The sequence below is a fragment of the Panthera tigris genome, chromosome A1 (genome assembly GCF_018350195.1).
Source record: "Panthera tigris isolate Pti1 chromosome A1, P.tigris_Pti1_mat1.1, whole genome shotgun sequence".
In the NCBI taxonomy this organism is placed as follows: Eukaryota; Metazoa; Chordata; class Mammalia; order Carnivora; family Felidae; genus Panthera; species Panthera tigris.
The window spans coordinates 212,767,653-212,794,417 of record NC_056660.1 but is presented as its reverse complement, the minus strand read 5'-3'; the positions used below and the strand labels follow the sequence as shown (position 1 = coordinate 212,794,417).

Below are 26,765 nucleotides of genomic sequence, written 5' to 3'. Positions count from 1 at the left end.
ACCCTGGGGAACAGTGGATGTGAGAAAGCTGTGTAGCCCGGGCTGAAAAGCAATTAGCTGTCCCTGAGCAGTCTCCGAGCAAGCAGAGGCGTGTCCCTGAGGCAGGAAGACATCACCATGATTTAGTTCTGTGTTGCTTGGTTTGCTGATAGCGTGCTGTGTGTACTGAGGCCCCATAAGAAATGGCTGGCAGAAACTGAGGCCACCACTTTACCCAGCTGGACTGTATCTTTGTAGTGACCCAAGGGTCAGTGAGTACTAAAGAGAAGGCCCAGGCAAGCTGTAGCTCTGAATATGTATTCAGCCATGAGCTGTTGCTCAGGTTTCAAAACGGCAAATTAAGATTGGGCATTCCTTGGGGCACCTGGGTGACTCAGTCGGTTAAGCACCTGGCTTTGGCTGAGGGCATGATCTTGCAGTTCTTGAGTTCGAGCCCCGCATCGGGTTCTGTGTTGACAGCCTACTTCGGATTCTATGTCTCCTTCTCTCTGTGTCCCTCCCCTGCTTGTTCTCTCTCTCTCTCTCTCTTAAACATAAATAAACAGTTCTTGAGTTCGAGCCCCGCATCGGGTTCTGTGCTGACAGCCTACTTCGGATTCTATGTCTCCTTCTCTCTGTGTCCCTCCCCTGCTTGTTCTCTCTCTCTCTCTCTTAAACATAAATAAACATTAAAAAATTTTTTTAAAAGATTGGGTACTTCTTTGTGTTAAAAAAAAACAAAACAAAACCAAAGTTCCTTTCTAGTACTGTCACCCATGATACGAACTCAGATGTCCACATCGGAAAAGTGCTAATAAGTAAATATAAAAATGAGTTTGATGGTCAAATAAATTTTAAAAGTGCCTGGGTGGTTCCGTTGGTTAAGAATCCAACTTTGGCTCAGGTCATGATCTCACAGTTTGTGGGTTTGAGCCCCGTGTGGGGCTCTGTGCTGACAGCTCAGAGTTAATTTATTAACTTAAATTACCGCCTTTGAAATCTTTCACTTAAAGCGATAAATAGTCCTTCCCAATTTTAGCTCTTAGGCATAAGTAAGGTTGAAGGTTGAAGCTCCAAACCAGAGGAAAGTGCGGCTGCTGCTGTTTCGGGAGAGGAAAGAATATCTTCTGTCGAGGAGCAGTGCTGACAGCTGCTATGGATTCTGTGTCTCCCTCTCTCTGCCCCTCCCCTGCTCATGCTCGCTCTCTCTCTCTCTGTCTCAAAAATAAATAAACATTAAAAAAAAAGAAATAAATTTTTAAAAGTGCTGTTTTAAGCCTTAAACAGGTTTTGACAGAACAGGACCTCTCAGAGACTTCAATAAGAATGATGAGTTTGAGAGGAGTTTGTAATAGACAGCCATTCTCACATGTGTCTGCTAATGGAAACTCTTTCCAAGGGTGGCTCTTGGCCATGTTATTTGGTGGAACACCAGCTGCTCCTATACCTGTCCCTTAGTTCAAAGGTGTCCACTGTCTCTGGCGGTCTTCCATGCTAGATGATTCAATACCCTGCATTCATTCCTCTTTCACTTATGGTGTTTCTAAGAAACTGACCCATTTTGACCATGTTTCATGTAAGACCTATCTGTCAACTTGAAGTAAGAGGACTATTTAAAGGTCTCAGACCTCACTGCAATTTTGATGATGGGGAAAGGGAGGCCCACAGATGGCGACGCTGTGAATGGCAGCACCACCGGCCAGTCGGTGTAGCCGTGCAGTGTGGCAGTGTCTGATGGCCAGCTCAGTGTCCCCAGCCCCTTACTTTTCTATACACAACCTCACTTGAGCCCAAGGACGTGGTTCCTGGCTTGTTCCCTGGCTTGTTCTTTTTTAATGTTTATTTATTTTTGAGAGAGAGACAGAGCGTGAACAGGGGAGGGGCAGAGAGAGAGGGAGACACAGAATCCAAAGCAGGCTCCAGACTCCGAGCTGTCAACACAGAGCCTGACACGGGGCTTGAACTCATGAACTGAGAGATCATGACCTGAGCCTAAGTCGGACGTTTAACCAGCCGAGCCTCCCAGCCTCCCTCCCGCTTCTGGCTTGTTCTTAATCCGTACTTCTTGGGACCATTTATCCAGGTCCTTTATGCCAACTATTGTTTAGCCATTTCCACTTTATCCAATTTTGAATAGAGAGATTCCTTGCCAAATATTTTTGATAACATATTTGAAGACAAAATAATAAATTGGAACAGCTTCATTCCTACAAGCCTACCTTTCCACCTGTGGGATCAATGCTTCCTTCCAGAGTTGTCACCACATCTAGAGGCTTGGCCCAGCCAATGGCAAGAGGGTAGGTAGAACCAACTGCATGAACCCAGGACCTGAAGTTTTGTCTTGGTCCACCGGGAGAGGTAGGCAGGGTTTCATATCAAAGGGGTTTGGCAACAGCCTGCCTTGGTTCAGGCAAACAGTTGGCACCAGAGTCCCCAAAGCTGGTGGAACTCAACCAAGGGTAGGCTGGTGGGCCGCTTGCAATGTGCAGCCACCAATGTGAGAGACAAGGTGGTACTCCAGATTCTAAGGTGGGAACTAACGAGAGAGGTGAGGCTTTGGTGGTTAGAGCTGAGGGCAAGATCGGGACTGAAGCAGGGATGAGGACTGACGCTGGGTCTAAGGGTATGCTGCTGCGCCGCCTGGGTGGCTCAGTCGGTTAAGCGTCCGACTTCGGCTCAGGTCACGATCTTACGGCTCATGAGTTCGAGCCCCGCGTCGGGCTCTGTGCTGACAGCTCAGAGCCTGGAGCCTGTTTCAGATTCTGTGTCTCCCTCTCTCTCTGCCCCTCCCCCATTCATGCTCTGTCTCTCTCTGTCTCAAAAGTAAATAAACGTTAAAAAAAAAAATTTAAGGGTATGCTGCTGAGCAGCCCTCCAGGTGGCTCCTGCTGAAAGGAACAACCGCACTGAAGGTTGTTGGTGGCGCTGAATGGAGACAAGGTTGGGGGGGGGGGGTGCTGCAGGGAATCACGTGAGCTGACATGGAGAGAGGAGAAGCAGAGGCTGCAAACCAGTAGCGTTCTCTGCTTTCCATGTCCTAACACCTGTAATCCTGAGCCTGGTCTTCAGTCTCAGGAAATCTCTAAAGGTGGGGACAGTGCCTGTTTTGTCTGCCTTTGTATTTCCTGGACACAGTGCTACCCCAGAGGTGCACAGTAGCTACTTTGAATGAATGAATGAATGAATGAATGAATGAATGAATGAATGAATTGGAACTCTTGAACAGTAATGGGGATGGAATGAAGTCTGCACCAGAGCTGATTGATGCTCAGGATGCTGAGGGCTTATGCAGCTGGTGGGGGCCCCTCTCACACAATGATTTTCTAGACTCCTCTGGCTGCTGTGGCTGGTGTTTGAGTCAGTGCTGACCACACAGCTTGGATGTGGCATGAAGCTGAACTAACCTGGATAGAAACAAACACAGTTGGACCCTAGGGCTGCAGGTCTGTTTCTATTTTGAACAATTTATTCAGTAAACGTTTAGCGGCCTCTGTTTCACAGAGGATAAAAGAGAAGCTTTGGATCAGAATCCCAGGGCTAGAGTTTGGGCCAGCAATGATATTTCTAAAGTCACCAAGCAAATGTCTCCAACTACCAATTGTAATTTGGAGTTTCGATGTCAAAAAAGGACAGTGGGTCAAACATCAAAAAGTGCACAGCCTGCAAGGTAATAATAGCAGGGGGAAATCAATATCAACTTAATTTTGAGTAATAGACCTAAGTTTTGACCCAAGCTGGGTGCTTGGGTTTTATTTTTATATTTTAAAACCCTGTTGGATTCCGATTCACGGAAGTCAATTAATTTTTATTTTATTTATTTTTTTAATGTTTACATATTTATTTTCAGAGAGACAAAGAGAGTGCAAGCAGGGGGAGGGGCAGAGAGAGAGGGAGAGACGGAGAATCCCAAGCAGGCTCATGTGAGGTCAGTGTGCAGAGCCTGACACAGGGCTGGAACCCATGGAACCATGAGATCATGACTTGAGCTGAAATCAAGAGTCAGAGGCTCAACCGACTGAGCCACTCAGGTGCCCCAAAGTCAATTAATTTTTAATGCAAAATGCAGAGTTCGAATGTGCCCGAGTGGGTTTTGGAGTGTGGCAGTGTTCCAGGCCACAGCCAGAGTCCACAGTCTCAGGACAAGGGTGATGAGGAACTTTGTAGTCACTTAGCCCATCAATAATATCTTGATATTTGTTGATGAAAAATTTCAGACTAAGTGCTAATGGCTTTCAAGGGGCCAGATCTGGATTTTGTTGTGTGGTTTTGTGTGTGTTTGTGTGTGTATGTGTGTGTGTGTGTGTGTGTGTGTGCGTGCTCAGTGAGTCTCTTATGAGCCCCCTCGCCCCCGTGAAATCTTTGTAATTCATCCGTCCTCGTTGGCCATTTCACCAAGACTTATGTGTTCTGGCAGGCTGATGTGGACTCTTCTTTTCCAAAAGATGAAAAGCATGTCACTGAAAATATTAGTCAGGCTCAAGGAAAAGCTTTGTGAGTTCTGCATAATCACAAAGAGAAAGTAGGTCACATTTGGAGCCTGTTGTGTTTGTGGAAGAAAAAGAAAAGAGATTGAAGAAGAAAGTGTCAGATAATTTAGTTTTATCACAGCTTCTTAAGCTGAACTGACTGTGTCAGAGGCTCCGGGTCGGACACCGTCCCCGCACGCTTGGGTCTCCCACAGGTTTGCTGAACCCCCCCACCCCCGCTCAGTGAGCCACGGGGCCAGCGGGGAGCCGACGCGGCCAATGGCTGGAGGAATCCCTTGTGTGTGCCTCAGAGGGTTTCATCTGCAACTGCACCGCGGGCATTTGGATTGGAAGAGAGTATTTTGGGGGGTTCTCTGGGGTGGGGGGATTCACCCTGAGTGGCTGCAGTCTCCAGTGACCCTAGGGCATTCCCACTTCCCAGTTCACTGGCTGCTGTTGGCTGTCAGGGGGGCTTAGGAATTGTAAACAGGACTAGAACAGTGCACAGGCCCAGAGGGGACACCAGCTTCTTTGGTCTTTAGGCCTGTGGGATTTTTTTGGACCAGGTCAGATTCCTTGAAAGAGGTGCTAATAGCGGTGGCCACCCCAGAACAGCCCGATATAAACTGAGCCCAGTGGCTTGGAGAGCTCTACACACTTGCAATCAGAGGGATGCTCTATGTGCTAAGTACTCAAACAGGGTGGTTTCTGTGCTGCAGCTCCAGTGTCCATAGATTCTCAATGTTAGAAAAGAAGTCAAGTATGCTGTGGATAGTCTCAGCATCCGTTGTCTTGTCTTCTGTTTTTTCAGTTGTTTTTAAATTTTTTTTAAGTTTATTTATTTATTTTGAGAGAGGGAGAGGGAGGGGCAGACACACACACACACACACACACACACACAGAGAGAGAGAGAGAGAGAGAGAGAGAGAGAGAGAGAGAGAGAGGAAGAATGAGTCCCAAGCAGGATCCACACTGACAGTGCAGAGCCTGATGCGGGGTTCGAACCCACAAACAGCAAGAAGATCATGACCTGAGCCGAAATCAAGAGTTGGACGCTTAACCGATTGAGCCACCCAGGTGCTCCTATGGTTTCCATTTTTTAAGTGCACTTCATATTTTGCAGGAGTTGCAGTCTTGAAAATTTGCATGGGTTTTGTTTTTTGTTCTGTAAAGAAGAGTGTAGGGTCGAATCATTAGAAAAACTTGCTGTTAAAGGAAGCACCACAGTGATGCAGTTTGTAAAGGGAAGGATTCTTTAGCTGTGCAAATAAGCATGACTTAATGGAACTGCTTGGGGGTAAGCTTTGAAGCTAATATGTTTGCTGTTCATAAATTGGGAAAGTCTGGGACAATAGATGGAGCTCTGCCACCCCGTGTTTGACAAAAGAGGAAATAGAGAGTGATAGAGAGATGTCTGTGACTAGTTTGATATTCATGTGACTATCTGGAACTCTTGGGGGGATCTCAGTCTATGTGTGGATGCCACAACGCATTTCGGTGTTTATCTTGTGTGTTAGCTGTCTTGTCATCAGCATCTTTAGTAACATTGAGTCAGAGAAGACTTTACGTGGGGCACTGAGTTTATTATAGTCTGTTACATCCCAGGTTGACGGGGATGTTCTGGCAGTTCCCAGGACCACCAAAGTTGATGTAGATTTGTGTCGTATGGAGAGGCAGAGGATACAGAGGTAAGACAGGGTCTGGCAGGTCTGCTGTTGGATTGGCCAGGGTCCATGGACAGGAAATCCAAGTCAACAATAAGGCGAGGGCAGGCAGGGAAGCCAGGTTCCAAATTGAAAACTATTAGATCATTTCCTCACCAGCAAGAGTAGGGCTATGGTAGACCATAAAGACAGGAGTGTGTCCTGAGGCCAAGGTCAACTGTCTGCCAAGTCAAAGGACGGTTGAAGCAAGAGCAGATGAGTAGAATCGAAAGTCCTGGCTCCTCCGGTCACTTCTGCCTCCCTGAGCCTCAGTTTCAACCTCTTAACATGGTTCAATTAGGTGAGTAACTTTCCAAACTTAACTATTTTTAAGCACTGGAACCCTTTCTTGAAACAAGATTTTGGTAAGAAAGCCCAATGTGTAAATCAAATAAAGGTGGGTCTGCTCCAGGTGCCACTGAGGGGACGAGCAGGATTGGGCACCAGAGCCCGAACTACTCAGCTCCTGTCTTGTGTATCAAGGTGGTTCCTGGACCTGCCTGGAATAGCATTAAAAGATACTGGATTGGATAAGATTTTAAAATCCCTTGTAGCTCAGAAAGTTGGTCAACAGAACTTTGGAATCAGTGCTGCCTTTTTGCTAAAGCTGCTCATGGTTTCCTGGGCACTATTGCCTGGAGGGCCGTCCCTCCTGTTTTCAGAAGGGTCCCATCTGCACAGGGTCAGGCCTCTGTGTCACTGGCCAACCAGAAGTTTCTGCAGGCCAGCTGAGTAACCAGAGCCAAGAGGCTCTGTGTAGACCAGAGCCAGACTGTGGTATGGACATACATTGTCCACTGCCTGCTTGAGGAGATCCCATGGAGTGTGACACAGCCCTTCCTATCCCAGCCGTTTTCTTCCTGTGAGGCAGAGGAATTTGGAGGCAATAGGTGGGTCCCACAGTCTGTGGGATTAGGAGGTGAAACAGGTCAAAAAGTGATACCAGCAATAAAGCCATCATTCAGCTCACACTCAACATCTCTCGTACAGGGAGTGTATGGGAAGTAGGAAAGAACACGGTAGAATCTTACCTTCCTGCAGAGACCATAAACTGGTTCTGAAAACAAGTCCAACTGGGGTTAGTATCCCCTTTTCCATTAATTGACAAGGTTGTCTTGGACTTCTTTAATTGTGAGAAAGTGGGAGCTCATTTCATTCAAACTATATGGTCTAAAACTTAGGGTCTTGTGAAGTATTCAGTACAGTTGAGAGATAAAACCTTAGGTCAATATCAATACCTGCATCGTTGTCCCAGCTCTGCCCTTGGCTCTGTGACTTTGGGTAAATGACATGGGCTTTCTGTGCCTGCGTTTATATGTGCTAAATTGGGAGAACACCCGACTATGACAAGGATACAATGAGGTACTAGATGTGAAAGTGTTGAATAGTCACCCTGCTCTACAAGTAATAGGAGTGGTCAGTATGTAGGTGGGGAAAGCCGACGTGAATACCTGAAGAAATGGTGTTGTCCTATCCACAGAGCCTGGGGTCACCTGGGCTGAGATTCCTGCTATCCCCATCTGGCTATCGCTCCTTTGTTAACTTACCAACAACAGCTTTGTGCCCAGGGCAAGGGTCCAGAGACCAGTTCACCCCTGCAGGTGAGCCTGGTGTGGGCTGAGTTTGGGCTTAGTCCACCTGGAGCCTGGAGTGAGCTCACCTGTTCTCATTACCTAGCGCTCTGCCTGCCTCAGGTGGGTGAATAGTTTGGGATTTCAGCAGCACCCTAGGAAGAGAATAAAAACCTGGGAGGCCAGGACAGGAGGAGATCAAAGAAGAGGACAGAGAGGAGAAGGATGAGTCAGAGGGTTCAGAAGGAAAAGGAATTGCTCTCTTTTCCAGAGTGTTGGTTATTGTACAAAGAATACGTGTTCTCTGTAGAAAAAATATATAAAGTAAAAGAATATATAAAAAGCTATTCGTTTCACTGGCTAGAATTAAAGCAGTTAATGTTTTAGCTACTTTATGTCTTGATTTACACACACACACACACACACACACACACACACACACACACCAATGTGTATATAAGTAGGCCTTTAAATGAAAAAAAAAAAATCACACTCAGTGGTGTGCTGGTAAATGTTTAACAAATGGCTAAGGAAGAGGCTGACCTGATTTGTAACATTTGCCAATTTCCATGGTATAAATGATCCCACCATGGCTGATTTCAAATTACCAACCTGTCAGCCAGCTTGTGAGATTCCAGAAAACCTCAGTCATTTTTTGGGAACCAGCAAGAGCCAACTCCGCACATCACTGACCAAGTTTTGTTTTCTAATGAGCCTTTCTTCATCACAATATAGTGCAAAAGTCTTTATGCCTAAGCTCTGGAAAGTTGTCTTTATCAAATTACTTTTTGAACCAAAATTGTTTTCCTTTTGAAATGTGGAGCTGGATCATGGGCTAATCTGCTGATTGTAAGTGTTGCCTTCTCTTTAGATTTTGCCTGTTCCTCGTGTTCCATGGATCCTTATGTAGTGGGGAGTGGACCCACACTCTGTTAGGTGGCAGGAATAGAAGTGTAGTTGGGAAAAAGTGACAGATTAATGGGATCAAGCAGAAGAGTGTGGTGGCCTGGAATGGATTCCACAGTCCATTATCCGCAGACGGGTTTGACTTCATAGAGGCAATTTTCTCCTTTGCAGCTCCTAGTCCTTGGTCGAGCTCTGTAGTCGTCACTCATTTCCCCCGGCTTTTCTGATGGAAATTGCCCTCCCCCCCTCCGGTCTGTCAAAGGAGAATGAGGCTGCAACTGTTTGGCTCCTAATCGGATCCATATTTTCCCGGTTGAATGGGAGCTTTGGGGAATTACAAGGGGAAGAGGGAGCGGAGGGCGGCACTCACAAAACAGTAGTGTGAGTGTGTGTGTGTGTGTGTGTGTGTGTGTGTGTGTGTGTCTCCCGAGTAACGCTTTGGCTTTCCTAAGCTGGTGGACTATCACATCTGTGGCGAAAGTCGCTAGGTGGAAAAAGTAGTTGTTGCCAAAGATCTCCCACACTGGAGTTTTAATTACCTTAAAAGAAGACTGGCCTTTGTGAACTTCTGATAACAAACCTGGTTCTCTCTGGCCCAGGAAGTTTGGACAGGGAGTTTCTGAGTAAGACTTCACAGGTGTGGAAAGCAGGGTGTTGGAGGTGGATGTGGGGGAAGGGCAATCCATTGTCACAGTAAGAAGGAAGGACTTGGCCTTCCCTCTGCTCCTGTAGCCAGTGTGACCAGAGGAAGGCAAGAAGTCTAGTTTGGGTCTCTGACAAGAAGGCCAAATTCAGATGCCTGGAGTATGAGGCAAAGGACAGGGCCAACATGAATAAGGGGCCTCTCTGTTGGGTAAGCTGCCTGCTCTCGCCAATCCCCTGGGTCACCTTTGACTCCTCCTCCTCTCCATCCCCTTCCCTACCAATCTACTTGCGTGAGGTCTGGACTAGTCAACTCAGCCTCTGAAATAGCTTAAGAAGCTGCCCTGTTCCCACTGCTCTGGTCCAGGCGGTCAGGAGATCACACCTGAGCTATGAGGACAGTCTCCCAACGGGTATCCTTGCTGCCCAGACTCACTCAATCTGTAGAAATCCCATCTGTATCCTTACACACACACACACACACACACACACACACACACACACACACACACACTTGTGTTTTTGGTTTATTTTGAGAGAGAGAGAGAGGGAGGGAGGGGCAAAGAGAAAGGGAGACAGAGAATCCCAAGCAGGCTCTGTACCATCAGCACAGAGCCTGATGCAGGTCTCGACCCACAAACTGTGAGATCATGACCTGAGTGGAAACCAAGAGTCGGACACTTAACCTACTGAGCCACCCAGGTGCCCCCGACACACAGAATTTTTTCAGTCAGCAAAAGTACGTTCATAAGGATTTAGAAGTCCAGAAATTTCAAGATGAAAGACCACTCATAGATTTGATTCCCTGAGATGAAAACAATCATTTTAATGAATATCTTTCAAAGAGATTGTTTTCTATCTTAAACACAATTGACATGCAATGAAAACTACTTTGTGGGGGTGCCTGGGTGACTCAGTTCATTGAGTGTCTGACTTTGGTTTAAGTCATGATCTCACGGGTTCGTGAGTTGGAGCCCCACATCCAACTCGCTGCTGTTGGCACAGAGCCCACTTCTGATCCTCTGTCCTCCTCTCTCTCTGCCCCTCCCCTGCTTGCACTCTCTCTCTCTCAAAAATAAATACAACATTAAAAAACAAACTGCCTTGTAACCTACTTCCTCACCTGTGATGGTAAACATTTTCCCATATTGATATTTTTCTAAAATGAAATCACATATCTGGTTATAATATTCCCTTGCTTAAATGATTAAATAAATAAAACCACCACCAGCCAAAACCCGTTGCTGACATGAGGGAAGTCACTGGATTGGGAAGCATGGGATCAGGAGGGAAGGCCAAACATAATCTGCCCCAACCTTCACGTTAATCTCCCACCTCCATTCACCACCCAGTACATGGGCACAGCCTCTACGTCACCCCTTTTGCCTGTTGCATGAGTACACTACCTACATGTTTGCTCTGAGAATTTCGTATGAATCGGCTTGTATGAATGACTCCCACCTTATGCAAGTCCCACTTTGTGCATTCTTTCATTCCTTAAGATTTATCTTATTTAAACATCTGGCCCTAGGAAAGTTGAGACTCTCTTGAGGGCAAAAACAGAACTTACTCAATTCGTATTTTCAGCAGCTTTTGGTAATGCCTGGCACAGGGTGGTAGACACTCAGTAAATATTTATGGAGTGGACTGGCCTTGATTCGGTATGTCTGTTTTCATCCTCTTGCCAGTTTTGTGTGTTTGTTTTTATTAGTGTCCATGATTAATCCAGATTACATTTTCTTTTCATCCTTCACTATGTTTCAGTGTTGCTGTACTGAAATAAGAGCCCCTGGCTTAGAGCCATCCACTACTTTACTTATGTCTTTGTAGGTAGATTAAAGATGTTGTTCGTTTCTAGTAGCTTTACTGTACCATTGAGAATCCCTAAGAAGCAAGCTCACTTTTTTAGTCAACAGCCCAGAGTCAAGCCTCCAACCCTCTTCTGAAAAGTTGATTTATAGGTTTATGGAAATGTTTGAAACAGGAGAAGGCACCATGGGTAGAAAGTTTCCAGAGTGGGAGCTCCACCCTCAAAGCCAGGGGGTTAGCTCAACACTCACTGGAGGGGAAGGTAGCAATCGCATGAAGGTAGGGAGTGGTATAGTTGATCCAGACTCTTCCCATGGGCTGTGGGATTCTGTACCTTAAAGGTGCTGGAGGGACCCTCACTTCTGCCTCTGCCTGTGCTCCAAAGAAAAATTCATAAGGCCGTTCAAACACCATGTGCTGCCTCTTGGGGTTCTGAGGATGCTTAAATATGGAGGTTTTGTCAGAGGGAGGAATAAACTTATTTTCAACACTTCATCAACAAACATTATACTAGACTATTTTTATTCAAATTATAGAAAAGGGAAAGCTAGTTCAATTCTTCTCCTACTATGAGAAAGAAGAATGACCAAATTTCTGCCCTCTGGGATAGAAACAGAGGCAGGTAGATCCACATTTCCTGCTGCAAATCTCAGAAGTTCAAATTTGCATGTCTGTCTTTGACTTTCCCTTTAAAAGGAAGCCCCAAGCATAGAACCACATCTATAGCAGGTTGTTTTCTGGATGCAGGAACTAGAAATCCAACCCAAACAGTCATCCACAGAAAGGATATTTGGTGGTTCTACAAGGTTCACAATGTCATCACTTCATTTCATCTCAACTTCATTTTCCTTCTCAATGTACCATCCTCAATATTAAGCTTCATCTTAGGCTGGCATCAAGATGGCAGCATAAATTGTGGACATTCAACTGAGCCCTGATGACATCTAGAGGAAGAAGAAGGACTATTGCTTCTTGGCACTTACTCTTAAGGTTTTCCAGAAGGCCCCTTTCAAGGCTTTACCTCCTCACTCATTGACCAATGTTGGGTCACCTCTCCATTCTTTTTTTTTTAGATTTTTTTTAATGTTTATTTATTTCTGAGACAGAGAGAGACAGAGCATGAGTGGGGGAGGGGCAGAGAGAGAGGGAGACACAGAATCAGAAGCAGGCTCCACACTCTGAGCTGTCAGCACAGAGCCTGACGCGGGGCTCAAACTCACAGACCACGAGATCATGACCTGAGCCAAAGTTGGTCGCTCAACTGACTGAGTCACCCAGGCGCCCCATCACCTGTCCATTCTTGAAACTGCTGCTGGCAAGAGGAAGGATGTTACCATCGATCAGCCCATTTTTAGAGCTGAGATACCTACTGCTCAGAAAAGGATGGATGAATCTCTGAACAAAAGTCAGAATTCTGTTAGGGGGTAAAAAAAGAGGGAACAGGTGCTGTGTAGACAGTCAGCTGTCTCCTCTACAACTCAAAATAAGCCATAGAGTTCGTTGTATATTCTAGTGATTTTCAAACAGTTTTTAGCTACTTTGTTCAAATAAAGTTTTACCCAGAAAAATAAATACAACTGATAAAACCAGAGCAGCTGTGACTGTAAACCCCAGGAGGTTATGGTTCCTGGATGATACTTTGACAATCACCGGGAGGGTACTTCTAGTGTTCACATCAAACAGTTTTCTATTCCTTGTCTCCTTTCATCCTTGTGACATAGTTGTACTGTGTGGAACTAGAGGTCATCTGGCGAGAGAGGACCAGCAAGCAGGGACATTCAAGAAAGGGAACTGGGCTGGGTGTAGCAGATTTGGGCACATGAGACCCAAGGCTGAGATATGATCCCAGGGCTAACTCGTTCACTCTCTGCCTGCATGGTGTGAGGGGCCCTGGCCCACGGGTGATATTTGCATCCAGGGGGAAGTGAAAGGCTTATTGACACAAGGACACAGGTGCCAGGTAGGATTACTTCACAAAGGGCAGACAAGACATGCAGGTCAAAGGCTCTAAGAGCTTCATTTTGAGATGGGGTCAATGTAGGGTTGCCACCTAAAATATACAACACTTAGTTAAATTTGAATATCAGGTAAACAATAAAATTTCAGAATAATATGTCCCAAATATTGCATGGCACATATACTAAAACATTCTACAATATTTGAGATATACTAAAACATTACTCGTTGTTTATCTGTAACTCATATTTAACTGGACACTATATATTCTTATTTGCTAAGTCGAATACCCCTACATGGGTAGGAAATGAGGGGTCTCCTGAAACATTAGGATGTTAGAGCTGACTTTATTCCCATGGTCTCCATTCTGAGTCATGGAGTAGCCAACACCTCTCATTCAACCCAACCAACAGTTTCATCAGAAAAGCTCTGTTACGTCAGAGTTACTTGAAACACTTGTTATAAATGTAGATATCTGAATGCCACAATGGCTTCCAGGGATTCTGAGGCTCATCCCAGCTTGGGAAGACTGCTTCAGCTTTTCAGTTCTTGAGGGTGAGGATGTCACTTTATTTATTGCATTCAATAAATATTTGTTGAATGAAGGAGGGAGTGAATGAATGATTCCTGCCCGAGGAATCCAGTGTCTATCTTATAGAACCCAGGAACCCCAGAAGCACAGGCATCTTCCTTTCCATTTCTTTTCTGGTCATGAGACTCGTGGGAAAGGCTTGGGTGGAAGGTGGAATGGAGAGTCTTGGAGCACAGTGGGAAAGGAAGGTAATGACAAGACAGGGCAGGAGAGAGCAGAGCTACAACGGGGCCCCACCAGGCAGGGGGCAAGAGTACCTCCTGGGGAGGTAGGCCAAGTTTATAATCACTTCCTCAGGCAAAGGGACTTGCGATTTCATGTTGAGAACAGGTCTTCAGTTATTTTTACAGAATTCCTTTAGAGTTGGCCTGGCACATGCTCAGCTTCACAGGGAGAATGATCCTGAACCTGGAGTCATCTGACCAGGGTGCTTAAAGCCTGTTGGAAATGCTTCAGCAGAACTTGGTGGGTGGCAGGTAATGGCCATTTTGCTAATCTTGGTAATTTCCCAGGTCAACAGGGTGCCTGGGAGCATCTATTGTCCACCGTGCCTACTCTGGAGGCCTAGCTGTGTAAAGACTAGATTCTTGTCCTAAAACTTTAAATCCATAATGGACCCAACTATCTACTTTCCCCCCCATTTAGACACACCCTGGTGCCTCCATTTTCTCTAATACAGAGAATTATAAAAGTGTTTTTTAAAAAATTCCAATTTCCTATTTTCCTGGCAAGCGGCTTTGCCTTAATGGACGAGAACCTGCTTCCAAGCTGAAATGAGTGTTTGCTGAGCGACGTCATGGATGCCTAGTGCTCTGCCTCTCAACTGAATCGCAGGTCCCCTCTCAATCTGTTCCCCCATCTGTGTAGCCAGGATGCTGCCACAGGGCCATGGGGCTCTGGGAAATGGTAGAGCTCTCTGGAATTTCAGCAGCATAAGGCTACTCAGCAAGGCTCCAGGTCAAGAGTGGTAAGGAGAACATCGACTCCCCTGGCTTTTCCTTTGTGACTTTAGTCCTGGCCCTCCTGTCCTCACTTCCTGTCCTTACCTCCTGTCCTCACCTCCTGAAAGCTCACACACACCATTCTGAGCAGATCAGAGCCATGCTGCAGGGTGGCCGCTTCGTGACCACTCTTTGGTCTCCTATAGTTTTGTTAAATCTGTCAGGTGTCATAGGTACTCAGGGGGCAGTAGCGAGACCCCTTCCCCACAACTCTGAACTTAGAAACCAGACAGATTTCTATGTGGAGCACGAAACCAGGACATAGATCATACACAGTTGAATAGCCAGCCTCTGGAACACCCAAGTGAAGAAATTTTCTGTAAAAACATAGAATTCAAACCTTGAATCATAGTGATCTTGGAGAAGATGGGCCCAAATGTGATTATGACCATAATTCAGAGAACAGAAATCAACACTACTGATGTTATGGTATGCAGTTTGAAGAAAGGGGTGTGAATAGAGGGGGTAGTGAATGTAGAGAACAGAAAAGAAAGCCTCCAGGAGCTAGATGTTAGGAATACCTTTTCAAGTGTTGTCTAGTGTTAGGGAGTTTTAGCTAAGTGAACAGTTTTCCTTTGCAGAGCCCAGGTTAGAGTGGGAGAGTGAGTGGAGAGGGCTTCAGCTAGGGGAGCCTCCTGTGCTCACCTGGTTCTCCTTGTTCTGAAGCTTGCATTCCTCTGCATCCTGTCTGTAGGGAAAGCTGGCAGTGAGCGGGTCGATGCCAACATCCTGCTCACTTAATAATTGTATTTCCAATTGAAAATTAATGAATGAGCTTTCTTGCTGGTAACTGTATATTTACACTTGACAGGCAGATACTCTGTCAATGTGCAGACGGAAGTCAGGTTTCTGAGCCTGGGAGCCTGAAGACATGAGTGAGGGAATTTGACCAAGATCGGGGTCACCTTGTCGCATCTCCCTGGCCTACGAGTGGCCTTCCCCAGCCACATCGTTTGCCTGTGTGCATGTTCCTGCACATTAACACAGACACAGCGACAGCAGGATCTTAAGAGACAACGCGTCCAACCTCCTCATTTCTCCTGATCTCTCCATTGGAATGAAACCTCCACTGGATGATTTTCAAGCTAGTTCCTCTAAATTTCTGCCATCTCTTCTCTTCTTCTCACTCTACTTCGTTTCTCTCTCACCCCTTTTAACAGCCAAGATGGCACATGGGGTCCATATAGAATATCGGGCACTGGTATGTCACAGTGCTTCAGTCTTTCCTTCTTAATTCTGATCTCCTGCCTGGAAGAGGGCAAATGAGGATTCTTCTTTCTCTCACTCCCATGACTTTGACTTGCTTCTCATCACCATTGTCCTGAGTTTTTTCCCTCAGCGAAGCCTGGGAAAAGGGGATGCTCAGAGATGTAAACGGGCTGAACCTCTGTGCTCCATGATCTTTGGGCTTCCTCTGAGGATACTCTCTCTGCACCAGGCACTCCAGCCCTGATTCCAGCATGCAGTCTGGGAGGGAGAGAGCAGAGGCTGGTCTCTACACAGTTTAGGCCCTTGCCAAATTGGATAGTCTGTGGTGCCTCACTGGAAACACCGGATTTCCTATTGTACCCCACCCCCGAGGCAAGTTGCTTCCCCCTTTTTGAAACCTTGTTTTTTTTTCTGCTGTTCCAAAGAGCTTTTATTCAGTAGGGTATATTTCTTCTTGTCTTCTGGAAGAGCTGAACTGTGGTTATAAGCCACGAATGTAAAACCACCCAAGGGCCCCCCTTCCTCCCTTTGTCTTGGCAGATATTCAAAATCTGATAAAGCAATTTGGCCCATCTCTTGTGCAGTTTAAAACTTCCATGTGTTGTGTATATGCTTCTAAATGAGGCTAGTGACTCCCTCTTTGGCTTGCTAACTCAGCTCCAAAGTCTAGGAAAATGCTAGAACCAGAAAGAAACTTAGTAGAACCATCTCATTTGGCAAATAAGGAAACTGAGGCTCAAAGATGCTAAATGACTTGCCTGGGGACCTATAGCTATACCTATGGCAGAGTATATTACTGGCTATTAAAAATATTCAGTGACGAAGTCAGATCCTGTACAGTTACATGCTAAGAATTTAAATATATATAGTAAGTAGATTATTTACCCAAAAGTCTAAACACTAGACGCAGCTAAACAGTGCAATTGTTCTGAAAGAAACAACTATAAAGTCTCCATTAAAAAAATAATAACTCAAGTGGGGCAAAATGGGAGTGAGAGATACAGGCTTCCAGTTACAGGATGAATAAGTGACAAGAGTACATACATAGGGAAGATACAGCATAGGGAAAATAGTAATATTGTAATGGGGTTGGGTGACAGATGGTGTCACATTTGCAGTGAGCACAGCGTAATGTATAGAGATGCTGAATCACTGTGTTGTACACCTGAAATGAATGTGACATCATGTGTCAACTATACTAAAAAATTTTTTTTGGACCTTCAGTAAAATTGAAGAAGAACTTATAATGCATGCTCTATGTTGATGGCGTGGTCTATAGGGTTATGGAGGACAGATTGGTGGCATCATGGGTACCCGGTCCATACAAAGTGGACACAATGATCACATTAAAATGGACAACCACAGTGACTCATGATTATCTTGCTGCTAATAAAAAAGTTGTTACTGTCTCAGTCTATTATCCACTTGTTAGATAGCCCCTATGTCAAAACATTGAATTGCCATTTCACAGATACGTATGTAACCTCAGAAATACCCTCTTTTCCCAACCATCATGGTCTTTTAGAATCAAGATACCTAAACTCTGGAAATATTAATCCAGAACTGGCCAAATTTTGACGTTCTGAGTAAACAGTCATAAACTTCAGATGCACAAACTTGTTTCAGTCTTTGAAGCCACAGCAAATATATTTTAGAAGTAACAGAAATAATTTATAGTATTCATTTTGTTTTTCTAGTCCCCAAATGTTTTCTTGCACTTATCATGATGGAAAACATGCATGATATTTTGTGAATTTCTTCAATTTCTAATCATTCCTGTCTTTTGTTATTTGGGCAAATAGTCCATGTTTCAGGACATGCAATATCTTTAAGTATTAGCTTCTCAGAATAGCTGTCGGGTCATTCTTTTTCCTTTCATTTATTTTTCCTTTTTTTCCTACTCTTCAAGAGTTAAGAGACCCAGAAGCCAAAGGATCTTCATCTTGTCTTGATGTCTGTTTCTGTCATCTTTCAAACTGAAGATTGGATGTGGAAATCCCTGAGGTCCCCTCTAAGTCCTCATCTTCTATAATTTATATGGGAACACCTCTCTCATCCCCTAAGGCCCCAGCATAGACCTTTAAAGCCTCACTTTCCAGAATCCATCATGTGCCCACAAATGTACCACTTCATGGCCCTTCACATACTTTATTTAATGATCTGTTTGTCCAGTGGACCACAGCCTCCACAGGGCTGTTCATCATTTCTTCCCTAGGCTAGCATAGTGCCTGGCACAATTAATTCTTATTGCATGAAATAAACGCTGGACCAAATTCTTCTGTCTCATATGCACAGCCACTCAGCTCGTCTAGAGGTGGCCATGTAGTTAAAAATTAGCCAGTACCTTGTTCTTACAAAATATAAGCCATCCTAAAGGAATCACAAGGATTTGTATTTGCAATGTTTCTCAATCAGTTGTGGGTTTGTCTGCAACACCTGGGGCTGCACAATGGTACTAGTAAATGATGGGATGAATTCATGTATGTTTTAGCTCTTTAAGGGCAAAATATGCCCTGTTGCTGCTGCTGCTGCTGCTGCTGTTGTTCTTGTTGTTGTTGTTGTTTTGGTGACCCAAATAAAGGTGGAAACTTAATAATAGCTGCTAATTGACAAAGTAGCAGGGCTAAAGTTGAAACATGCAGGGTTATATTCTCAATCTTGAATCTGAGGGTGAAGAGTGAATTAAAGCAATATATTCATTAGGGGATTTTGTTCACCTATAACAGATTTTCTAATTAACGAGGCTTAAACAAGGTAGGAGCCTGTTTTTCTCTCATGTAATAAGAAGTCTGGAGGTAGAATGTCGACGGTTGGTACAGATGCTCATAGATGTCAGGCCTTTGCCTTATGGTTGGTCACAATATGGCTGCTAAAGCTCCAGCCATCACATATGCATTTTCAGCAAGAAAAAAGACAAAAAGTGCCCATGAAAAAAAAAAAAAAAACCCTTTCTGGGGGTGCCTGGCTGATTTAGTCAGAAGAGCATGCAACTCTTGATCTTGGGGTAATAGTTTGAGCCCTACATTGGGTATAGAGATTACATAAATGAACAAACAAACAAACTTAAAAAAAAAAACCTTTCTGGTAACCCCACCGAACTATTTCATAGGCCAGGACTGTATGTTATGGCCACCTCTCTCTGAAGGGGCACTAAGAAACAGGTTTTTTGATTGGGTACTTGCCCCTAAACACAGATGGATTTTTGTAAGAAAGAGGAGAGAATGAATATTATGTAAGCAACAAGCCAGTTTCTTTTGGTTACTCAGACATAATCTTCTTTCCATGCATGGTTTCCCCATTCCCAGTGGAGGTGTCACCTAAGCCTGATCCATTTAGTCTATCAAGATTAGAGCCCTGGATCTCTGGGTGATGTGTGGTCCCTCCCATCACTTCTGGATATAATTCCTTGTGACCAAACCCTGATACAACTCACATGCAATGCTGGAAAAGGTATAGAATAACTACAATAAAAACTTCCATTTATGAGAGGAGACATGGAAAACAGCAGTCACTGTCCATATGACCTAATCCTCATGAGCAAAACTAGCAAGGGTATAAACCCTCCCTCTTGTGACAGGAACTCCTGTTCATTGCCTCCATGGCCCTGGCCTCTCTTTGGAAGGTTATTCCTCATTCGTTGTCTTCCGTGGCCACTTCTGTGGTGGGTTTGGAAGGACACCCTTTCTGGGGGCTGTACACATTGCCTACTTCTTGTAGATGTGAGTTGCCCAGGGAAGGGAGAGCAAGAGTTATGAGATTGCTGTGGGGATTGAGCCATCCCAGGCTGTTACAAACCAGGGTTGGGGTTTTGGCAGTACGATTCCCCCACAACTTAGTAGGCTCTTGGTGAATTCCTGATGATTTGTTTTCTTTCATTTCTAGCATATGAGTTCTGTCCATCGCCCTAAATTTTAACTTAACATATACTACTTAATGTGTACTGCTGGAACAGTTGAAACAGTGGCTTCCAGTGAGTAATCACACCTTTCTCAAGACTTACAATCTCTGTCTGGTAGGGTACCACCCACCCCCTTCTGATCAAGCAGGTTTTCTCAGCACTACAAGGGTCCAGCATCTGAGCCTCTCTGGCAATGTAGAGTACGGGCTCAATGTCAAGAGTATGTTCCTTGGCAAAGTGACATTTCCTCCCATCTCACTTGCTGGCTGAGTTGAGGAGCTCTAGACTTTGCTGAGAGTGTCAAATCATCTACCCATATTCTAAAAGTTTCCTACCATCTTTAACACCATAGCCTCAGTCAACACACCAGTGACTTTCCAAGGTACAGCAGGTGGCACTTTAACCAAATGTTTTACATTAAATGGCTAGGGTCACTTTTCCAGTCTGTAAATATCCGGGTCCTTGGCATCTGCCCCCCTCCCTCCCTTTGTCATCCAATTCTATGTTTTAGATTCTTTTACTTCTAGTTCCTACACTTCTGGGTATCACAGTGTGTTATTTTGGGGGGAGTTAATTCAGCTCATTAGTTGGATTTTGAAAAATCCAAATAACAATGATTAAATAACATGGGGATTTATTTTTTTCATTTCTGTTATTCTCTTAAAGAATACTTAAACACCATGTAACAATTTCTCCATACCTCCAAGAGAAGCTGGGATTTAGTTGAATATATCATGCCCACAAAGAAAAGGACGAGAGAATAGATATTAGGTAGAAAGCCACCCGCTTCTGACACAAGGTACCTATTTATGTGTTATATGAGGCCCATTGGCGGCAGGCATTACAGGGCAGAGTGCTAGCCTACATGACCAAATCCAGTGGATCTGGTTTCTAGTCCTGATTAGCCTCTCTGGTCCTTAATTAGCCTCTCTGATTTTGTCATTTATCTGAGTCTCTAAAAAGGAGATACTAACAATATATTCCTACAGTATTGTTTTCCAAATAAGTAAGGTAATCCATGGAAAGTGCTCATTTAGAAGAACGTCTGAGTGTGGTTATGCTCAGAAAACATTAGCCATTAGCCAGTGTGGGTAAAATGGTGTCACCGCCCTTGTTTTACGGAGAATGAGACAATGGAGAAGCCTCCAGCTCACTGGGGCCAATTCCCCCTCACTCCCTCTTTTGGAGCCACATCTACCCCCACACGTATCCGCAGGGAGCCCAGCAGGCTCTCACATCAGGGTCTTTGCACTTGCTGTCTCCTTAGCAGAGAACAGCCCTTGGCAGGTGATATTCTCTCACTCAATCCCTCACTTTATTTGGGTCTCTTCTCAGAGGGCCTTTCTTAATCTGCTCATACGTCCATCACTCAGTAAGCTCTGATTCTCTTCATAATATCAATCCCCATCTGACATTATAGTATTTTATGTTTACTAATTTGCCACCATCACAATACAGGCTTCATGGGGCTTTGTAGGAATGTTGTCTGTTTTGTTTAGGGCCCTGCATGGCATAGGCACTCAATGAACATCTGTTGAATGAACAGTAAATATTTAATCAACATTGGTTCACTTTTAAAATGTGAGCTTTTCCCAAAAGTAAAAAGAGGAATCCAGTCCAGAAGAAAAGAAGACTAAGGAACTTGGAACTTAGCAGATTCCAGAATAGGAAGACATCAAGAATTCAGGACAATTGCAAGAGGGAGTGAGTAAAGACAGCCCAGTATGAATCTTTGAAGCAAGGTCTGGGTAAAACTGAGGACCCTTTTCTGCATCCTGCCAGTTTCAGGATTTAGCTTATGGATTTCAGGTGACTCTGGGCTGAGACTTTAGGCAGATGATTGGTTTCATATAGTTTGGTGTTGACCCATCTTTTTCATTATTGTCCCCCTCTCCCCATCCTAGAGAAAAAAAATTATAACTCAAAATATTAAACACTAAGGAGTAAATTCTGCCGGATAGCTTTGAGCTTTGCAGGCAGGTACTAACCATTATAATATCTAAGATTTGTTGGCCCCCTCGACCCCGCACTACTTTTCACCCCCTTGTGGGGGCAGTTATTGCCCTGCTGTGCATGCATGATGTCGCTGAAAGAGGATCTTAGAAAGTTGGTAGATTCTAGAATTTTCTTTAAGCGTTTGTTTATTTTTGAGAGAGACAGAGACGGTGGGGGGGGGTGGGGAGGGCAGAGAGAAAGGGAGACAGAATCTGAAGCAGATTCCAGCTGTCAGCACGGAGCCTGATGCGAGGCTTGAACTCACAAACTGTGAGATCATGACCTGAGCCAAAGTTGGACGCTTAACCAACTGCGCCACCCAGGCGCCCCAAAGTTGGTAGATTCTAAACACAGTATCAAAATCTGTTAAGAAGCATTCATTTTGAATTTTGAATGCTAAGGCTGTCAGCTTCAGGCTAGTCAAAATTAATTTAAATTATCATGGCTGTTTACTTTGAGATGGACTCTAATTAGAGAATTATATATGATAGAAAAAAAGTGAACTGGAACATGCAGTGGGCCTTCATGTCCACAGATTCTGCTCGCTGCTGAAATTGATCTTCGAGATGAGAAGCATTAAGACCTCTAGACAGTTCCACCTCTGAGGGAGGTTGGTATTTGTAACTATTTGCAGGTTTCTGTTGTTCTGTATCTTCTCTGGGTCAATGTTTTGTTTTCGGGAATGTTTCATTGGATGTTGTGAAAGAACTACTCATTTCAAGTATTGCAAATTTGTATATCTTTTCTTATGCCCTGAGTCAATCTCAAATCATTGTAGTAGATTGGAATGCTCCTATTCCCCTTATTTATAGAAAATCCCATGAAAAGGAATTGATAGAATAGGGGGCTAGAAGGATTACTGGGAAATTCCCAATTATAGGTATGGAGTCAAAAACTTGTTCATATCCCATGAACACCAAAATAAGACTAAATATCCCCAAATAATTTTTCCTTTTATGAAAGCTCCTTCCCTGCCCCCACAACATTGACAGTCAGAGGGTGGGCTCCCAGCAGCCAGGATGATATCTCTTGACCCTAACCCCTTGCCCTTCACTGATAGACTACAGAGGGATACCTGCTCCATGTTGAACCAATCAGCTTTGCTCACCTCCAATGTATCAACAACTTTTGAGTTGCCAAGTGCAGGAAACAACTCAAGGTAAAGTTTATTTTCATTTAAAGGGGTTTGTTTAGTTTAGTTTTGCATGACCTTTCCTTTTTTTTTTTTTTTTTTAAGTAGTTAAATTGTTAAAATGTAATTTATTGTAAGGATTGATATAGTCATTTGGATTGAAGAGGAAGGTAGCAATGCAGCTGTGTCCAGTATGTCTGAAACTAAGACCAGGAGTGCTGTGGGGAAACCAGAGTATTCTCTCACTGGTCTTACACCTCTGCCTTCTCCTGATCCATTTTATTTTATTTCTTGGTAGGATGGCTTTCTTTGCTACTTTGCTACTTTGTTCACAGCAGGTAGAACATTGCCATCCAGGGCCCCTAGTTCAAAAGTTAGAGTTACCTTCACACACTTAAGACTGGACTTTCTCTCTCTCTCTCTCTCTCTCTCTCTCTCTCTCAGTCCCAGTGTTCAGTTCTCAGGGGAAAACACTGGTCCAGCTTGCATGAGATCCCCAGTTCTGGACCCATCACCAGGGGCTGGGAGCTCATATTACATGAACATGGCTACCAGGATTGTACCTTTGCCAATTCTGTTACAAGGCTTGTCCTAGACTTATTACACACTGGTTTCCACGTATTTAGGCATCTCTCCTCTGGACTATGAATTCCTTCAGGGCAAAGAATTTGCCTTATTGATGGTATATATTCCCGGTGCCAAGTTCAAGGCCTGATTCTTACTGAATGAATACAAGTTGACAGCAGGAAAAAAAAAGGTCCTCTAGGCTTTTCTTCAATCAGACTTATTTAAAGAGCATCTTGCCCAAGATATTTACTCTGTTTTCATATGTATGGGACCACTTGAACTGTGACTAAGTCCCTGAATCATTGACCATTAAAACTGTAATTTAAAAGATATTTTAAAAATTGTTTTAAATGGTTGAGAGTCTACACGGTAACAGGCACTGTGCTGGGGGAGGGAGGACACTGATGAATGAGACACTGTCACTGTGTTTGAGGACCTCTCTGTTGAGTTTGACAGACCTTGGAGATCACTTAGCTTAACTTTCTCATTTTACAGATGAGGAAATGGAGACTCATAACGATTGCTAGGCCTGATGGAAAATGTTTTGATTTATTCATAAGATTTTAATATGTCTGTGTGGAGTCACTTTGCAGTGAGAGGTGTTACTTATTTTGGCCAAAGGGAACATTCCGTTTCTGTACATTTATGGATTATCTTTTCTTTGATCTTGTGTTTCTTTTTTAATAGGCATGTGATTATGTAGATGATATTTGCTAAGCTTTTGATTTATTTGGAACCAATTAATAGCTGGCACTCAAGTTCTTTGGGAGCTCAAACCTTGCTATATTGGAAATTTCTTTATGGTTACTGAGTAATAAGGTCATGTATTATTGACATGGCTTCTGACACTTCTCCCATTTATTATTATTCCTTGTTAAATCACTTCCTGAGAAGGCTAGAAAATGTTTTCCATCTTAGATGGCATAGTTTATATTGACTTTCTCTGGATGAAAGTGAAATTCAGAGAAGAGAGTGAAAAGGATCATTTTTCTGCATTTACAAAGGATGGAGGTGAAAGTTTTCTTTGGGGGAGAAGGAGAATTGGCAGTGGACTTCAATTAGCTTTTCGTTGTGGGAACATACTGTGTGCCAGGCCCTGTGCAGAATTTGGTGGGGGCAGGATAGCTGCCAGCTCTCGCAGGGGAGACATGCCTACTGCCGCTGGCCATGCGGGCTTTGGGGGAAGATGCATCATTGCTCTAAGCTGTGTGTTCAAGGGCAAGCCAAGGAGAGGCCAAGTCTCAGAAGCATGGAGAAATATTTCTCTGTAGGAGATAGCTTTGGGTTTGGCCTAAGAGTAGGTCAGTTCCAATAGTTTACCAAAGGAAGGGGAGCAGCTAAGAGCTGTAGGATGATTAGGGACATGGATCCCTGTGAGGCTACATGAGGAAGATGGAATGAGGCCCAGGCTTAGGAAGGGCATTGTCCTAAGACCAAGCCTGAATCTCTCTGTGCTGTTGATTGGCCCTTTCTCTTCTTGGCATCATTGTCAGTCCTGGAATGGAGAGCCTTCCTGGATATGCAGCTGGGCTGATCAAGGCAAATGGACATAGACTTTAACATCCTAAGAATGTAAGCTCTTAAATATATCCAGAACCCCTCCAACAGCCTTCCAGAAAATCTTGTCACATAGCTTCCTTGTTGGATATGAGTTTGATGGGGGCTGTACTGGAAAAAGTCATCTTATTTCCCTGATGATCAGGAAAACTTCCTGGAGAAGGTCAGTGTTCCAGAAGTTTCTGTCTGGGGGAAGGGTGTGTGTGTGTGTGTGTGTGTGTGTGTGTGTGTGTGTGTGTGTATCTGTGTGTCTATCTCTCTATCAGTCTGTCTGTATATATATACATGGTGGAAGGATCTTAGCTGGGGAATGAGGAGAGGATTAGGTTCCTGCCTGAAAAAGCAAACATGGTTCTTTCGTAATACAGGAGGTCATGTGTTCTGTCTCAGAGGGCTCATTGTTGTGACTGAAATTTTTTGTTTTTTCCTCTTCCAGGCATAAATGAGTCCAGGTGAGGTCATGCTGTGGCTGCTGGAAGAATACCCCATTTCCACGTTATCTGCATGGGCTCTGCTGTGAAAGGAACCAAACAAGAACTTGTTAGACGCTTCCTTCTCTCGGTGAGCACTCCAGGCACAGCAATTGTTCCACTGTTATTCTAATTGTGTCCTGTCCTCCTCTTGCCAAAGCCAACAGCCCAGTCTCAAGTAGGCATCCTTTAGGCTCATCTGCCACCTTGAATATGAACACAGGCCAAGCTGATGACAGCCAGGGTTCCCAAGGGACATGGGGCCCTGCCCGGTCCAGTCCCCAGAAGCAGGTCTTCTCATGATGTTGGTGTCTGGGAGTGAGCACCATGCCCATCACCCAGGACAATGCCATGCTGCACCTGCCCCTCCTCTACCAGTGGCTGCAGAACAGTGTGAGGGAGGGCGGGGATGGCCCAGAGCAGCGGCTCTGCCAGGCAGCCATCCAGAAGCTGCAGGAGTACATCCAACTGAACTTTACTGTGGATGAGAGTGTGGTCCCACCTGACCACAGCCCCCCAGGGATGGAGATCTGTACTGTGTACCTCACCAAGGAGCTGGGGGACACAGAGACTGTGGGCCTCAGTTTTGGGAACATCCCTGTTTTCGGGGACTATGGAGAAAAGCGCAGAGGGGGCAAGAAGAGGAAAACCCACCAGGGCCCTGTACTGGACGTTGGCTGCATCTGGGTGACAGAGCTGAGGAAGAACAGCCCGGCAGGGAAGAGTGGGAAGGTCCGACTGCGGGATGAGATCCTCTCCCTGAATGGGCAGCTGATGGTCGGAGTTGATGTCAGTGGGGCCAGGTGAGTGGGGGAGTGCTGGTTGGCACAGGGGCTGGACGGGGGACCCCTGTGGCTCATGTATGTCTGGTGCTCCAACCTGCACTGCAATGGGTTTGAGTCCTACTCTGGTAAGCCAATGGCATTTATCTTAGAAAGGGAAAATACACTAAATTGAAGTACTGTGGTATTTATATGTTTCTTTTATGCTTCATTCTGTCTTAGAGGACTTAGAGTATTTCCTTTTTTCCTGAAACCTAGGAATACTACATGACACAAGAGTATGAGAAATGTCACATTGAGTTAGATCGTCTCCTCCACTCAACCAACATCTCCCCTCCAGTTGGAGCATTAAAGGTTGGGTCCTGGATGTATTTCCATCTGCCTGTCTCATATCACCTTAGTCACAAACAAACAGTCCAGAATCCCCTTGAGATGCTTAGAAGTATCTTTGGACAACCAGCCACCCCTGCCCTCAGTCCCAGTTTCCCCATCCTGAAAGATCCATTTGGATCTCATCTGAATGAGCATAT

General features: G+C 44.7%; 1 protein-coding gene across 3 annotated transcripts in view; it reads left to right on the top strand.

Annotated features, from left to right (window-relative positions):
• The window catches only part of LOC122241327 (PDZ domain-containing protein 2-like), a 55,417-nt gene extending 29,027 nt beyond the window's left edge, over positions 1-26,390 (top strand). Inside the window, exons 1-2 of one of the 3 annotated variants that reach the window (XM_042997085.1) lie at positions 13,536-13,587; positions 25,420-26,390. In XM_042997085.1, coding sequence (XP_042853019.1) covers positions 25,781-26,260 — 480 coding nt within the window. In that variant the 5' untranslated portion in view covers positions 13,536-13,587; positions 25,420-25,780 and the 3' untranslated portion in view covers positions 26,261-26,390. Of the gene's footprint in view, positions 1-13,535; positions 13,588-22,846; positions 22,887-25,419 lie in introns of those variants that run through there. The other 2 variants (XM_042997074.1, XM_042997066.1) reach the window with 2 other exon arrangements.
• Positions 26,391-26,765: the final 375 nt, after the last annotated feature.